This window comes from Nuphar pumila, chromosome 3 (genome assembly GCF_984573655.1).
Source record: "Nuphar pumila chromosome 3, dmNupPumi1.hap1.1, whole genome shotgun sequence".
NCBI lineage: Eukaryota > Viridiplantae > Streptophyta > Magnoliopsida > Nymphaeales > Nymphaeaceae > Nuphar > Nuphar pumila.
Genome location: NC_143251.1, coordinates 139,950,924 through 139,967,329, shown reverse-complemented (window position 1 = coordinate 139,967,329; position 16,406 = coordinate 139,950,924). Strand labels below are relative to the sequence as shown.

General features: G+C 39.3%; 1 protein-coding gene across 2 annotated transcripts; it reads right to left on the bottom strand.

Annotated features, from left to right (window-relative positions):
• Positions 1–5,591: 5,591 nt before the first annotated feature.
• LOC149844086 (uncharacterized) lies at positions 5,592–11,997 on the bottom strand. Of its 2 annotated transcripts, none has more exons than XM_090000314.1 (2): positions 11,837–11,997; positions 5,592–9,618 (listed from the first exon to the last, which is right to left on the bottom strand). In XM_090000314.1, exon 2 carries the CDS (start codon positions 9,341–9,343, stop codon positions 5,936–5,938), a length of 3,408 nt encoding a protein of 1,135 aa, XP_089856440.1. In that variant the 5' UTR covers positions 9,344–9,618; positions 11,837–11,997; the 3' UTR covers positions 5,592–5,935. The 2 variants fall into 2 exon arrangements, with proteins under 2 accessions (XP_089856440.1, XP_089856439.1); XM_090000313.1 differs by lacking the exon at positions 11,837–11,997 and adding an exon at positions 10,603–10,707.
• Positions 11,998–16,406: the final 4,409 nt, after the last annotated feature.

Below are 16,406 nucleotides of genomic sequence, written 5' to 3'. Positions count from 1 at the left end.
TTGGGCGGTAAATGACTCCTTTAAAAATATAATGTTTGCAACAATATCTCAGATCCTCAGTGGATCGGTTCAGTCACAATCAACCTACTTACTGAGTTCTGGCCCCATATTTACCAGACTGACCTGGAGTTGGTTACGTTGGTCATCACATGTAGGGCTGCCAACAGGTCAGATTTGTGCCGGGTACTCAACCGAGTCAACCCGACCTGAACCTGAATTTTCTGAGTATCAGCATAAAAAATGCCGACCCAAATATTGTTTGGTCAACCCAAGCACGACCAGAGTATTATGCAGGCTAGGTTTGGCTTGTGATTTTTGCTGGATATCTGACCCAACCTGGCTTGACCTGAATGTTTTATATATATTTTTAGTGAAAGTAAGCTCTTAAAATTATAAGGATCTAGTGTTGGAATTTCATTTTCTTGATCAGGCAAAACCCGAACTTGAACCCAAATCCGACAACTAGTTATTTGAGCGTGTTCAGGTGCATTCTGGTGGGTCTAATACCCAACCAGTTGACAGCCCTAGGGAAAACGGGACCCGCCTCACTCCGTTTGGACCAAGGATGGAGGATAGGGGTGGCAATCGGGTCGGGTTGGCGGGTTGGCGTGTCAGCATACCTCAACCCGAACCGTTTATTAAACGGGTCGGCTGTGGCAAACATGAACCCGACCCGTTTAATAAACGGGTAACCCGACACGACCCGCAAACCCATTTAATAAATGGGTTGGGTCGGGTAAACGGGTTTTCAGGTTCGCGGGTCGGGCAGACGGGTTGGCGGGTCGGGTTGACGGGTTGGCGGGTCGGGTTGACCCACCCGCCTAACCCGATTATTAAACGGGTCAGCCGGGTTGGCGGGTTGGCATACCCCCAACCCGAACCCGACTTGTTTAATAAACGGGTTACGCGGGTCGACCCGTTTATTAAACGGGTTGGCTTAAGCCCAACCCGAACCCGCCTAAGAGGCGGGTCGGGTTGGCGGGTCGTGTCAGAAATTGCCACCCCTAATGGAGGATATGAGATGGGGATGGAATTTAAAATCAAAACCCGTGCGGGGATGGAGGCAGGGATGGACTTATGCTTTCCCCCGCCCCGTCCCCAATCCCCCTTAGTAAAATGCAAAAATACTCTTTAGGGATGACAGTGGACTGAGGGAAAATGGGGTCCCGCCTCGCCCCATTTGGACCGGGGGATGGAGGCGGGGATGGAGGTTAAAATCAAAACCCGTGCGGGGATGGAGGCAAGGATGGAGGGCAGAATTTTGAGACAGGGCAGGGGTGGAGACCTTGTCCTCCGCCCCGCCCCGGTCCACTGCCATCCCTAGACGATAATCGAGCCAGTTTGACCTTGGCTCGTTTAGCTCAAGCCAATTTTGAACACCTCATGTTTGGTCCATTCAGCATGTTTTCCAGCCTTAAATCCAGTACACCTGCATTTTTTTGTATTCTATCAAGACAGTTGCACTTGGCCAAATCCAGACCCGCCCAAGCCAGATCCTATATAGATTAACCATGTGATTGGACCAACATCGGTAACTCCAATTGGGTCTAACGTGACCAGCATATGGACAGGAACGAAACATACATACATTCAAGGGCAAGCCTTGCGTTAGGGATGCAAATGTTTTGGATCCAGAACAGTTAAATACATGAATATTTGGATCAAAACCAGATCCAAAACCTCTATTCTGGATCCGACCGATTTTCATCCCAGCCTGGCATATTAAGTAACAGTCCAGAGTAGCCACAGCCAGGGTGGGTTGTCAAACCAAGCTCCTTGTGTTTGGTTTAAACTTGGCTTGTTAAGATCGTGTTTGGACTTGGTTCGTTAAGAAATCCAAGTTCATAGATCGCTTTTAAATCAAGTATTAACACAAGCTTAAACAACACCAAGCTAGGGATCAATTCCACGCCACCTTCATATGAATGAGGGATGCCGGCTATGCAGCACTCCTTAGGACCTATTTTGCTAGAACCTTGGAAAAAAACACATACTTGCAGGTGTTTTTTTACTTAATCTGAACCTTCAAATGTGTATAGTTTACTCAGTAGAAAACATGATTGAGAGGGTGTTTGTTCCATGCCATTTTTCTATAAAATAAATTTAAAAAAAAAAACTCTTTCCCATGAAAATGCACCCCTTTAGGGTACGTTTGGAAGCGAGAAAATGGTTCGAAAATGCAAGTAGGAAAGAAAAAATAACTTTTTCAACCATTCCAAACAAAAGAATTTTTAAAAAAGTTTTTCTAAAAAAGTGTGATTTTTTATAGAAAAAATTCCTCCACTTGGGGGTGGAGGAATTTTTCCTATCAAAAATTTGTTTTGATTAGGGCAACCATTTACCCACATCTCATCCCATGGGCTGCCAAAAGAAGAGTTTTCTCCATCTTCATCTTTCTCTCACCCACCACCATTTTCAGGTCTCTCTCATTTTTCTTCTGTTTTTTCTCATGCTACACAAACAAGTGAAAATTTTTCATTGCCTCTTTTTGCCACCCATTTGGTGAGGTTGGTGTGGACCCATTGATGAGGGATATTGCTTGGTACTGAGGCCCACCTCCTAGATCACAGCTTTTCACATGGTCAGTGATTATGGATGGTGTTTTGTCTCATGAAAACATGTCAAGGTGGGGCTACAACATAGTCAGCAGTTGTTGCGTTTGCGGGTCTGCTTTAGAAATGACCCTACATTGATTCATATTGCTCCTTCCAAACCTTGTTTACATCTTGGTAGAAGCTTAATATCTTTGAGACCTTCTTCTCAGTACGGGTCTATCACCCAGGGGTAGCAGGTGGTTTGGCGATGCTAGTTGTTCTTCACTTGGTGGGCAGTTTGGAGGGAGCACAATGCTAAAACTTTCGAGGGTCGTTCTAGCCCATAAAAAGTGCAAATTGTATGAGGCGCAGGCCTTTTCTGTGAAGCATGCATAGTTAATTTTGTTGAATATTTTTTTCTATAAAAGCATGTTAATTTTGTCGATATATGCATATTTAGTTTCTTAATTTCATTTGTTTCTGTGAATTTTCTTATAAAGGCCTGAAAGCATGCATAGTTAATTTTGTTGACTAATTTTTTCTATAAAAGCAAGAAAGCATGTTAATTTTGTTGATATATGCATAGTTATTACTTTCTAAATTTTATGTTTATGTGAATTTCTATAAAAGCCTGAAAGCATGTTTGTGTATTATTGTGCTTCTGTAATTGAATATATAATTATATATATATATATATATCCTGCAATATAATATGCAGTATATTATATATACTACAATATAATCTGTATTTCAGCATCTACTTTTTTATGTAAGATCTAATTTTTTTATTTTTAACTTACTTTTTGGTTGTTAATGTTAATATGCATTTTCTGATGATGACGATGTTTAAAAATTTGATTGTTAATGATTTTGTTACTTAATTTTTTATTGAATGTTCATATTTTATTTCTTAAATACTTAGAAATTGTTGCATTAATGTTACTTTTATATGTTAATCTCATATTTTTTGGTATTTATTTGAGATTTTTTATTTTTTTATTGGTTATTGCTTCATCAATAATATACTTATTTTATTTGTAGATATTTTTAAATCTTTTTTTTAGCTAAATTTTTTTTTGAAGCTTACACTTTATCCCTAGCTTTAGTTTTTGGTGGAGCGCTATGCCACCCCCTCAAAGCTTTTCACAACATTGGTCCCATCTCATATAAGTGATCATAAAGAAAACACAAATCAAAAACCAAACAAAGAAAGATAAGAAAAAAAAAACAAATAAAATAAACATCCCCAGGATATCAGACCATAAGTACTTTAGGAATATGAAACAATTACAAGTTACAGCTCATGATATTGGCGTTATACTTTCTTCCTGACAGCAGCCATGGGATTTGAGTACAAGATTCTTGGTAAGCAATAATTTGCCATCAAATTCAGAAAGTATGTGCTTGCATTCAGCATGCAGTACGTGTTTGTATGCCCTTACCGTTTCCATCTCCGCTTGTTGCATCACAAAGTTAGCCAGCTGATTTCACACAACTGCACACGGTATTCCCTGTTTGCAGATAGCTGGTAGCATGGATTTGATCATAGTTACCAAAATAAGAGGTAGGGTTGGGAGGCAATGCACCATGCACGAAATAAAAAGTGAGTGTGCAAGTGCCATGACACGTGAAGCATGAATGGGTTTAAAAAGCCAAGATGGAGGTCGCTAACAAGTGATGATGGAAGCAAGTGAGAAATATCTTAAACAACAAATAAATACATAGAAGGAATGATTTTGCTCAAATGCATCTTTTAGGCCCTTTGCTAAAAAATATCCATTATATTTGTATTTTCTAATGAAAATACAATGTTTTAGCATGAGAAACCTATTTCCAACATCAGTAAGTTTGATTTCATATCAGGAAGCAAGCTCCTCATTCTCCATAATGAGAATGTGATAAAGAGTTCAAAGTGTGAGAAGCACACAGTTTCACGTTTCTAGAGCAAGCTTCTAGGGGTTTTAGAAGCTTCAGGTAAGTATGGGTATGGGTAAACCAAATAAACAACAGGAGTTGAACTTCTGCTTATGTGACACCAATTTGGGGACACGGACACACATGAATGGCGCAAACCAAATATGAATGGAATTGCACATCAAGAACAAAAATTCAATTACAGAAAAAAGTTTCTCATACATGGTGCTTCCATTAGTTCATGTTACTGGAAATGTAAGGAAGCAACTAAGGTTCTATACCTTTCAAATTCCCAGAGAATGCAATCAGAATGGAGGAAAGAAAGAGAAAAAAACACCCCTTGCCAGAACAAAAAGTGATGCCCGCTCTTATTTCCAAGCTCCATCAAACAAGACAAATTTCTCTAGGAAAAACATGTCATTTTAGACAACTATCCTAAAAACATGTCATTTTAGACAACTATCCAAAAAAAGACTCACGCAATCTTAACAATTTTGTGGAAAATTTGTATTGTCCTTGGAAAATTATCTGAGTTGAAAAATGTCAATGGATTGTCAATGCAATCAATTGTTACAGACAGATAGCAAAGATTAGAAAGGATCACCTCAAATAACTTCCCCTCCATGATCCCATGGTCCACAAATTGAGAAAGGCTACTTCCAGTGAGATCGTACAATGGAATGCTCTATACCAATAAAAGGGCAAGACCAGCAGAGAAACAAGTGTGTTTGATGGCCAGTAAAAAAAATCAATTGGGTGAATTTTATCTTGCTCCAGTAAGAAGGATGGAGAAATGGGAAAATATATTAGTTAAAAGAGGTCGGGGTAGGCCTAAGAAGACATGGATGGAGATGATAGGAAAGGATATGAATGCTTTGAACCTCACCGAGGACATGACATTGGATAGAAATGATTGGAGGAGAAGGATTCATGTGGAAGACCCATAATGATTAGTTATTGTTTGGGTGAATTTTATCATGGAGAAAAAAGTCGCTGGTGGTACACTGGCAACCTTTTCTCCTCAAAAATGCACAAAGCAAAAAGAATGGTGGTCTTTTATCGGTGTTGGATTTTTTTATAGGGCACCAAACACGCCCTAAAAGATACTAGAAACAGCAAAAAGGCAAGCAGTAACAAGAAATATAGCAACTAAAAATCAAGGATTTGAATTCTGTCGGCGATTAGTTGAGCAGATTGAGCAAAACAGAACTTCACAATTGTGATTAACCACCCTACCCACCGGGAAACACACAAGATGAGTCAGCTTCACTACCAGAGCAGCGGGCTAATCAAATGACAAGTCGACCATTGGAAGTGTAACAGGATTCTGGCAGGCCAAAAGAGAGAAAAGGGGTAACAAGCAGGAGATCAACCTTGAGACTTGCTTGATCTGATTACAGGAAGCCCTCATCTACTACTTCAGACAAGGCTTAGTATGAAAATATTTCGTGTCTCAATTACCAAGGGACATAAGTTGCATTTGGGCCTCAAACAAAAGGATTTGGTTGGAGAGATGCAGGATCCAATTCCCAGCATCCATTCAACTTTCCACCATCTTCATCTGTTAACCGGTAAGCATGGATTTGGTGGGAGAATTTCAGCAGGTGCTTGATATTTTCTTGTCTCTTACCATGCTTGAAGACAGTGTGGTGTCCTTTCACCTTTGTCAAATGGTGAACTGTCACCCCGCTTTCTGCACTGTAACTGGTAACAACTTCCACAATCGAACACTTGTGCCCTTCATAATCCAATTGGGACCATCCAAGACTCCATTTGTTGTATATAGCCCAGACCTCACCTTCTCGTGGGTAGATCCCATATTTTCCTTTCTTCCAACTTGGGTCATCTCTTACCTGATGAGAAAATTTTTTTGGACCAAAACTGTCACTGTCTTCACTGCTAAAGACCCCACAGGAGACAGGTAGGCCCCTCTCTAGCCAAGAGACCAGATCATCCAACATGCACTCGGGACAAATTTCTAGCCGTGTAAAATAGACTTTCTTTGCTGAAGAATCCACTTTCTTTATCCGTGCATATGACCTAGGCATTTTGTCAAGATTATCATATACCGCCCAGATTTGGTTCAGCCGAAACTTATCAATCGACCTGTCATTCTTGAAGTCATGGAATTCAGGGTCTGGATCTACATCAACATCAATAACCGGAGATGCTGTCTGGAGAGGGTTATGGTGTTTAGAACCTCCAACAGCATGGTTGTTTCCCGCATCATTGGCCAAATGCTTTTTGGAATTACCTCGATGAGGGCGCTCTGCAGATAATGGTGATGAAGAGCATGGTTTATCCTTAGGTTTCTTATAGTCACAGTCAGGACTGACATTCACCCCCGACTCAGGCACATCTTTTCTGGTACTCCTTACATAAACTCTTGGAGAGCATTCACGGGGTTCAGATACACAATTACTGTTCATTTTTTCTCTTTCCTCCGTGGGCTGCTTACAGGCATTAATTTGCTCAGGCTGCTTGGCCATCACCCCATTTACATCTTCCCTAGCCTGCTCGCTGCATTTCACATCCTCATGTATCTGGGTATTTTTTCCCTTTGATTTTTCCACACCCTTCTGAGGTGTATATGTTTTCAGCTTCTGCAAACCGGGAAAGGATTCCCTGTTCTCACTTGTATGTGTGGAGGTTGAAGAATCAGTTCTGTGAAATCCTGAACCTGTTTCTCCAACTTCACCTTTGCTCAAATTTTCAGAAGACACAGAAGCTTCAAAATTACAAGGAAAAGCAGCAGTATCAAGCTCAAAGGAGCCTTTTGATACACCTTCTCTCTCATCTCCCTTCATTCTATATGCAGGGATTTGATGAGAAAACCTGTAGGACTGGCCTCCTGGAATACGAAACATAGCTTCGAATCCCTTATTTACCATCCTCTGGAACAAGCTTTGGAACCCTTTCACCTTGACCAAGGATACAACGTAGCCACCAGCATCGTCAGAATAATCCATGAGCATTTCTACCATTTCGTATTCAAATTGCTTGTGGTTTTCTGGAATAGAGCCCCAATTAATATCCCAATCCCTGTAAAGGGCCCAGATCTCACCCTTTTTAGGATAGATCTTGCAATTTTCTTTGCCACGACCTCTCTCACATGTCACCAAATGTGAAAACATTAGTCGGTCTTCTGTAACTGTAGTACTTCCAAGAGAAAATCTCCCACAAGCAACAGGTAACTCCGCATCTAACCAAACTTCCTCTTCCTTACGAGCAGTAGATGGCTCTAGCCATGTGATCCGCAGCTTGAAGTCTGTGGAGAGAACTTTCCTAACTACAGCATAATAACGAGGCAGCCCATGTAAGTTATCATACACAGCCCAGACCTGATCGGCTGCAAAATGGCTCCCTGTTTTATCACCATCAAAGTCATGGAATTCTGGGTCAGGACAGTCAAAAATCTTCGGCACTGGTGATGTTTCACTATCTTCATCACTTTCATTAGGGTCCTCACGCTTGCATCCTTCACCACTTTCAGAACTGTTTCTTTTTGCATTATTTGTTTCTGGCTTCTTTGAATTCAAATTTTTTTCTTCTTTAGAAGTACCCACTGATGGTTGATTGTCCTTCTGGTCTTCCGGAGGATTGCCTTTGGAATCTTCATCGGCACTCTTTGCATGTTGAGCTGAATCCATTTCGCTCTCATGATCACCCTCTGATGTTCTACTTTTCTTTGACCTTTTAGAACGAGGCACACTCACAAAATCATCATCATCATCACTTTTATCTTCATTATAACAAACATTCCTCCTATTCCTAGAAGATCTTCGTGGACACCGCGTGCGTGCGTCTGCAGGTTGCTCAGACTGAAATTTCGCCTCCAGGACAATTTCCTCAGACTCCGAGCTATCAGCACTCTCACTGTCATTGGATTCAGATACTACCTTACTCTGTTTCTTGCCTGTCATGCTATTTACAGGTTGCTTCTCCACACCAACCGCCTTTTTTAACTCATCAACTTTTTCAGCTTCAAAATTGTTTCTACTCTCAGCTCCCCAAACTTCAGCAGAGTTTTTTGATGGCATTGAACCAGCAACATTTCCCTGAAAACCCATGCCACAAGAGGTGCTTCCAAAAACTCCCGGTCGTGGAATGTTATGAGGACCAAAACCAATCCCTTGATTTACACTATTTTTCTGTTGAGGATACGAGAAACGATTCATTCCTGTTCCCGTGTCAGGCCCAGTGCCTGGTATGTTTATGTCATGAGCAATAAAGGGCTTCATACAGTTCTGACACTTCAGAGCTCTATCCATAATAGTCCTGTAATACTGGTACCTTATGGAACAAAATGGGCACATTGTCCAAAATGTTGGTGCGACTGTAGATTGGGCCTGCTGCTGCTGCTGCCTATTCAGGCCTGCAAACTGTGTTGTATGATTCATAAAATCATTAGGAAACCCAGGTTGTTTCCTTGTAGAAGAATTACGATTTGGTTGTGCAGGCTTCTTAGGTAGACTGGGCCTAGTCCTGGTCATTGCCTGTTTCCTCTTCATGTCATACAGTGCCCGCTTTTCTTGATCAGAAAGGATTCTCTGTGCCTCCCCAATTAGCTTAAAGGCAGATTCTGCACCACAAAACTTGTTCTTATCAGGATGAAGGAGAAGAGCAAGCTTTCGGTACTGTTTCTTGATAGAGGCCTCATCTGCAGTTGGCTCAACTTGCAGAATTCCATACCAATCCATCTCAGAGCCCTGGATTTTGATTTCAGCCGAGCAATGAACACTGCAAACAGTCAGCATCTGTGAAATATTCTCCAGATCAGGAAAGAGCTGTGTCGCTCTTACAACCATCTTTTGGGCCCCTGTATAATCCTTAATCGCCATCTTCTTTTCTGCCATCTCTTTGGCCCGTAGGGCCTCTTCCTTGTTGCATTCCATCCCAAATTTCTTTTCAAACTACAACCCGTCCCAATTCTCTCATGTAGCAAATTCAGGTATTGACAGTGGATTCATGTTGGCCACAGTTAATTTAATCATGTTAGCAATCAAAATTTCACTAACCCATGAAACCATAAACCATTTCAATCCAATCTAACTCTTCTTGTGGAATGCACAAGATAGAGACTCAATACATGGTTGATTCATCGTCAAATCACAATTTGCCTCATCCACCATGCAACACCAGAAAATAAAGTCTTCGAGGGGGAAGACTCCTGTTCGACCAAAAACAAAGACACAAAAAAGGGATTATCTCAATTGCACGGCGCTCTGCAATGAATATAGAAAACACAAATGCCAAAAAAATAAGTGCATAGATGCAGAATTTGGAAACAGTGGTTGACACACACACACCAACAGACCCATACATCCCACCCTTTAAAAATTATACAAGGTAAAAAACAGCAATGGGAAAAAACACACAAGAGGAAAGTGTTGCCAACAGGGATATACCATTCAGAAAAGTAATAGTAATGTACTTCCATGATTAGGCTGTAACCTATGTCACAAAGACAAGGGAGGATACGGATATGTGGCTCGCACATATGACACGGGTTCAAAAAAAATGCAAAAATAGAAAATGAGGACACGATGTGTGTGCGTGTGTATACACCAAAAATTTTGCAAACTGTGCAAGAAATTCTGAGTTTCCAACTTTCATTCACTAATCATTTACAGACAGCAAGTAACAAGAACACAATTCACACCTTTAACAAACCACTGCAGCTTGAACCCACTTATGTAATTTTCTCCTTGCTACTCATACTTGCAATAGAATAAAAATATTCACAACCCCACTGTTCACAGTTGCAGTCCCACAGTCACAGCTAACCAAGCACTCAGTTACTCACTAACGAGAAATCAGATTTTAAGCAAAGCAAGAACAGCAAATTAATCATTAAGAAGCAAATAAACAATTAAACAATTTATCATTAACAAGTAAAAAAACTAAGGTAACTAACAATTAACAAAGCAACATAATTTACAAACAAAATTAGGAGGTATTTGGAAATCCCCATCAATCCATCAGCGATTCACCATTCCCCCATGCCCAAAATCAAAAGCCCAAAAAATCGGAACCCCAAACAAACGTATTCCATACTAGGATGCCCCCAAAAATCCCCATATAAACCTGAATTAGGGTTCATTTTCTCTTCCTCCCCTTTTCGGTCCTCATAGACAGAGAGAGAGGGGGGTACCTTAGCACCGCCGGCCGCTGCCGTCGCCGGAACGTCGCCGGCCGGATGCCGGGAGGCCGTTGCCGACTCGCTGCAGCGGAGGAAAGGTCGAGAGGGTTCGAGAGGAAAGGGTAAAAAAGAAGCCTTAAAAGTTTTAGCAAAGATCGCAATCGACCCTCAGGGCTTGACACGGTTGACCGAGCCCCACTCGGTCACAGTGGGTCAACGGGACCGTGTTCACGTGTCACTGTGGCATACCTCTCATCGCTGAACAACGGCGTGTCTTAAAATGAGGGTTTGCCTTCAAATGAAAATGAAAATGAAAATGAAAATGAAAATGAAAAATGATATAAATCCTCAAAAAAATCGACTAATCATCAACGTTAAACCCTCAAAATCCTGACTAAATTTTGCCATTTATGAATCTCATCACAAAAACGAACTAAAAAAAAAACTCGGAAACCCATAAACTTTTTATATTCAACACCCAAATAAAACCCCAAAAATGGAGAAGCACTAACGCATTTGGCTTAAAAAAAAACATTTTTCTCCAAAATCCAAAAATCCTAATAATCTTTCACGGCTTCGCCTTCATCATCTAAAAATGAAACCCTAAAACGGAGAATCACGAACACATTCTACTCCAAAACCCGACTTTTCTCCAAATCCCAAAACCCCAATTCACCGAATTCAGAAAAAATCACAAAGCAACGAATGTCGCTATCTCCCCCAACAAAAGCTCCCAGAAATGAATAACAAACACGCACCAAAACACTCGATACTGCGTTCATTTACAGGAACCCAAATAACACCCAAAAAAATCGGAAAGCCTAACCACCAAACGAAACCCTAGAAAACGAGAAACCTACATCCGTAATCACAATTAGAACCCCATCCACGCATTTATTAACTCAAAACCCGATCGACCCACATCCTGAATACCTCTTCCCCACTGAGAGAGAGAGAGAGAGGTTCAGTCCCAGGCTTCACTCCCCCACAAACCCGCTAACCCGAACCCTAGATTGATTCATCACACCAACACCACCGAACAAAAAGGATCCAAATCAAACAGGAACAACAAAGATTGAAGAGAGAGAGAGAGAAAGAGAGATTCATTCCCAGGCTTCACTCCCCACAAACCCGTTAACCCGAAACCTAGATTGATTCATTACACCAACACCACCGAACAAAAAGGATCCAAATCAAACAGGAACAACAAAGATTGAAGAGAGAGAGAGAGAGAGAGTGAGCTTACTTGGAAAGGAATGGCGCTCAGAGTTTGAACAAGCTCGGAGAGACAGAACCAGTCAGAGGGCAACCCTCAAAATCCCAGAGAGAGGGAAGAAGAATAAGAGAACCCAACCCGAACAGCGGGAACCGAAATTAGCACTTCTCGAACCTTTCCCTCCCTCCCAATTTTTCCCCCTCCATCTTTATTTTCGTTTGAATAAGAAAGTAAGAATAAAAAATTGCATTTTTTCCGTATCATGGTAATTTTAAAACGACCCCCAACTTTTAGCCTTATTTTATATGCCCTCACTCTATTTCCTATTTTTAATAATACACACCTAAACTTTTAACTTGAGTTAAGCAAATAAACTCATGAGTTAGCAGTTGTATGCCTTTAACGATCTATTGTACCATACTATCTAGTTAGAAATTAAGTATGGGACATACGTCTAGTCAACTTGACCTCATAGATGCATTCAACATCATTTTTTTTATGACGAAAGAAAACCCTAATCAAGAATCGGGTCACTTAATAGGCTGTTGACATGTCTCCTAGTGAAACCCGATCTGTTGACCAACTGGATCGAGCCTAGGCCCAATCAAAGTTGCTCATTAGAGAAGTAAAAGTGAGAAGCAATTCGCGAAGCAGAAGAGAGAAGCGAGGCACTTTCAAAAATTTTATCGTCTCAAAAGTGACCTAAAAAACGAACCTAAAATAACCTAAAAAATGAGAGAGAAGGCAAAAACAAAAAAAAAACATAAAAAAATATAAAATAAGAGAAAACGAGAGGAAAGCATGCTTTCCCTAAATTGGGAAGCACGCTTCCCCATATACTTGTTCTGCTCATACCCAAGTCTAATATAAAACCCACGACTGGACTATTAGGCCCATGAGCCTAATATGGATTTAGTTCGAACTAATTTGCAAGACATTGTATATTTACAACATTTCTCTTTTGTGTCATTGAATTCATAGGTTCTTTAAAAAAAATCAAAAAATGCAAAATAATAGATTGGATCTTATATGAATCCATTTTTTGACTCATGTACTTGAACCCGTTAGCCTGCGGGCTGGCCCAACCCAACCCGTAATTTTGTCGGGTTTGGTTTAAGGCCAGTTCAGGTTAGGCCTTCTTTCGAAGACTAGGCCCAAGACCGACCAGTTCGGGCGGGGCCACTGGCCATCCTTGGGCTGCTTGGCCCATTATCCAGCCCTAATACAAACCATGTAGATCACAGCCGTAAGATTATATTTATATAAAGATTATAAAAAAAATGTGAAAAAAGTCTAGTACATACAGTCGACTGTAGCAAATGTTTACCCTAATTCAGCTTCCATTATGCTTGCACATACATATAGGCATGCAAAGAATCATATTTTATTTTAATTAAATATATGATCATTAGAAAAAAGATTAACCCAAGCATATCATTTTAAAAGAGGTTTAAAAAAACTTTTGACAACAAATAGGGTCAGGTGAATGGGTTTTGTAAATATGTTTAAGCACTGGTTCAGTAGGATCATTAAACTTTTACCTAGGGGTCAAGTAAATTTTAACAAAATAATATAAAAAAATGATTGGCAAATGAAATAATTACTTAGGAATGTGTACATTAAATACTAAAATAATTTATTTGAAAATTATTAAATATAATTTAGACAATGTTTGATTTGAGGAGTGTAACAATTTTCTACCATGGTGGTAACTGGTAAGGGCAAAACGCACTTAAAGTTTCTTAAAATATGTTTGGAACTTTCTCTCAAAAATATATGTTTGGAACTTAAATGTTATTTTGAAAAAAAAAAATATACAGGTAATAATCTTTGTGATGAATGCCGTTATTTTGCTCGTAGATATGGTAGGATATATTTATTTATATAAAGACAATTAAATCTTTTCTTAATTCCTATATATGTCACAAGGACACGACATGCCATTCTTGTGATTTTCTATTAAGAATAGTATAGAGGACACCACACGAGATCAGAAATTGGTTTATCGACATCCATATCTTCTTAACCCATCCGCGCCCTACGTCTGTTTCAAACAATGAAAACAGAAAATGAAGTATTTATGATTTTTTTATGACAAGAAACTCTCACCATAGTGACAAGCGTTTTTTTTTTCGACGAAATCTCGTTTTTCAAAAACTCGCGAGAAATTGAAAATTTTTCATAAATCTCGCATTTTTTGGCAAAATCTTGGCAATAAAAAATAAATTTAAAATATAAAAGGTATTTTTTAAGAAAATATTAATAAAAATTATTTAAAAATAAAAATATACAGTTGTTCATGATAAATAGCCGTTTAAAACCTAAATATCACGTTTAAATCATGGTATTTATGTTTTTCATAAATCTCACGATATTTTGAAAATCTTGCGAGAAATGTTCGTTTTAAACTTTCAGGCAATTTCTGGCAATATTATAGCGAGATTTTCATAAATCTTGCGATATTTGTCACTATGACTCTCACCAAGAACTGGGTCACTTAATGGGCTCACCCCTTATAAAGTAAACCCTAAGTGGATCACTCACACCCAAGTCCTTATCGAGCCCCCAAATTAAAGGCACCCACACTTTTTTTGTTTTCGATAGGCAAGTTGGGGTTAGTCGAACCCCTATCGGTTATACAACTATACCATTGGGTTTTGAACCGGTCTCAACACAAGGTGACATGCACTAGCTGGGCAGATGTTGAAAATGTGGAGCCCCCATTGGTATGGCGCTCACACATTTGGTAAGTATCAAACTGGGACAAAAGGGTTAGCACCTTCTTCGCAAGCCCACTGTCACTTGGGCAACCTGGGCAGATGTTGAAAATGTTAGGTTTTGAACTTTAAACCTCTCCTTTAGAAACCATGCACTTGGCCACTTTTACCATATTTTTTGTTTTTAACTTGGTGGCAAAATTTTGGGGGTTGTTTTGAAACATTTTAAAAATATGGTGGGCTTTTTAATTGAGTTAAACAACAACAACTACCCTTCATCCCAAAACAATTGGGGTCGGCGATATGAACCAACAAAGGAAATCATTCTGGGTCTTCCACATGAATCCTTCTCCTCCATTCATTTCTATCCAATGTCATGTCCTCGGTGAGGTTCAAAGCATTCATATCCTTTCCTATCACCTCCATCCATGTCTTCCTAGGCCTACCCCGACCTCTTTTAACTAGTATATTTTCCCATTTCTCCATCCTTCTACTGGAGCATGATTAGGCCTTCGTCGAATATGTCCAAACCACCGTAAACGATTCTCTCTCATCTTATTTTCAATGGGTGCAACACCTACCTTCTTACGTATCTCCTCGTTCCGAATCTTATCTTTTTAATTGAGTTAAACAATGTGGTTATTTGGTTTTAAACTTTAAAAGTATAGATTATATAATTATCAGCAGTTCTCACCGGTACTTCACTCATGTTTTATTTTTTACTTTATCTGAAAATTTGGTTCTTCATGGATCAATTTCCAAAGTTTTGATGAAATATTGCAAAAAGGGCATCCCCTATAGTGGTAAAGTATCACCTTTTTTTCAGACATATGACATATTCATCATAAATTTGAAAAGGTTTCAGGTTTTCATATATGTTACTTTTCTGTTTATATTCCTTCTATTTTTAAAAAATTAAAGGAGTTGAGATTGTCCAAATATTTTCCCAAAATACACATTTTTTTTAAAATTACCAAGAGATTTTTCCTTGCTGAAAAAACTTGCGACCAAGATTTCATGGTAAAATAATCTAATGCCCTTATTGTATTTTGGTAATGATAGGGTGCTCTGGGATCACCTACTCCAACCTAATAGATATGATCTGGTAATAGAAGCTTTAGATTTTCAAATTTCTTGAACTTTTTATGTTGACCAGACCCTATAGATATGATCTATAAGCATTATTTGGTAGAAAACAAGTTTTGGTTGGTGTGATTTAGCACACATGTACGTTTTTTAAGACCTTTGAAAATCAAATGCTCACAATGTATCGAAATTTTATGACTTAAAAAATCCTATTTTTATGTAAAAAAACATGATTCAAAGCTTGATTTCTATCAACTAAACTATGTTGAGTACATCCCTAAGGTTTGATTGAGAAGATATAACCTACAACCATGATTTTTAGATTGTAGTAGTAGGTACTCCCGGAGTACTACCGTAGCATTACTCATTATATTTATCACAAAATTTGGATGAGATATTAGCATATTGCTTCAAGAAAATAATCAATCAGAACTGTCTCTCATTAATCTTGAAAAAGAAAGAAGTTTTTTTTATTATAATAATTCGCCTAAAAAAAATCACCAATCGCACATTGGCTGGCTTCCAGTTGGCAAAACCCTTGAGGTACCCCGGCCCACCGGGGAGACACCCAGCTTTGAGCGTCCGGTCAACTTGGTCTCCTACCAGTCAAGAGTAGGATCAAGCTTGACTAAAAAAACTTGTTTGGTTTGATTAGGGTGGTCAATGGATTCTCTAAGTCCTCATTAACTATAGATGACTAGTTTTCATTTGTCCAATGATTCATAATTTATCCATCCGGTAAGGAATGAAAGTTCCAGCCCACACATCAAATTTGAATAAGGTTACAACAACTCAAC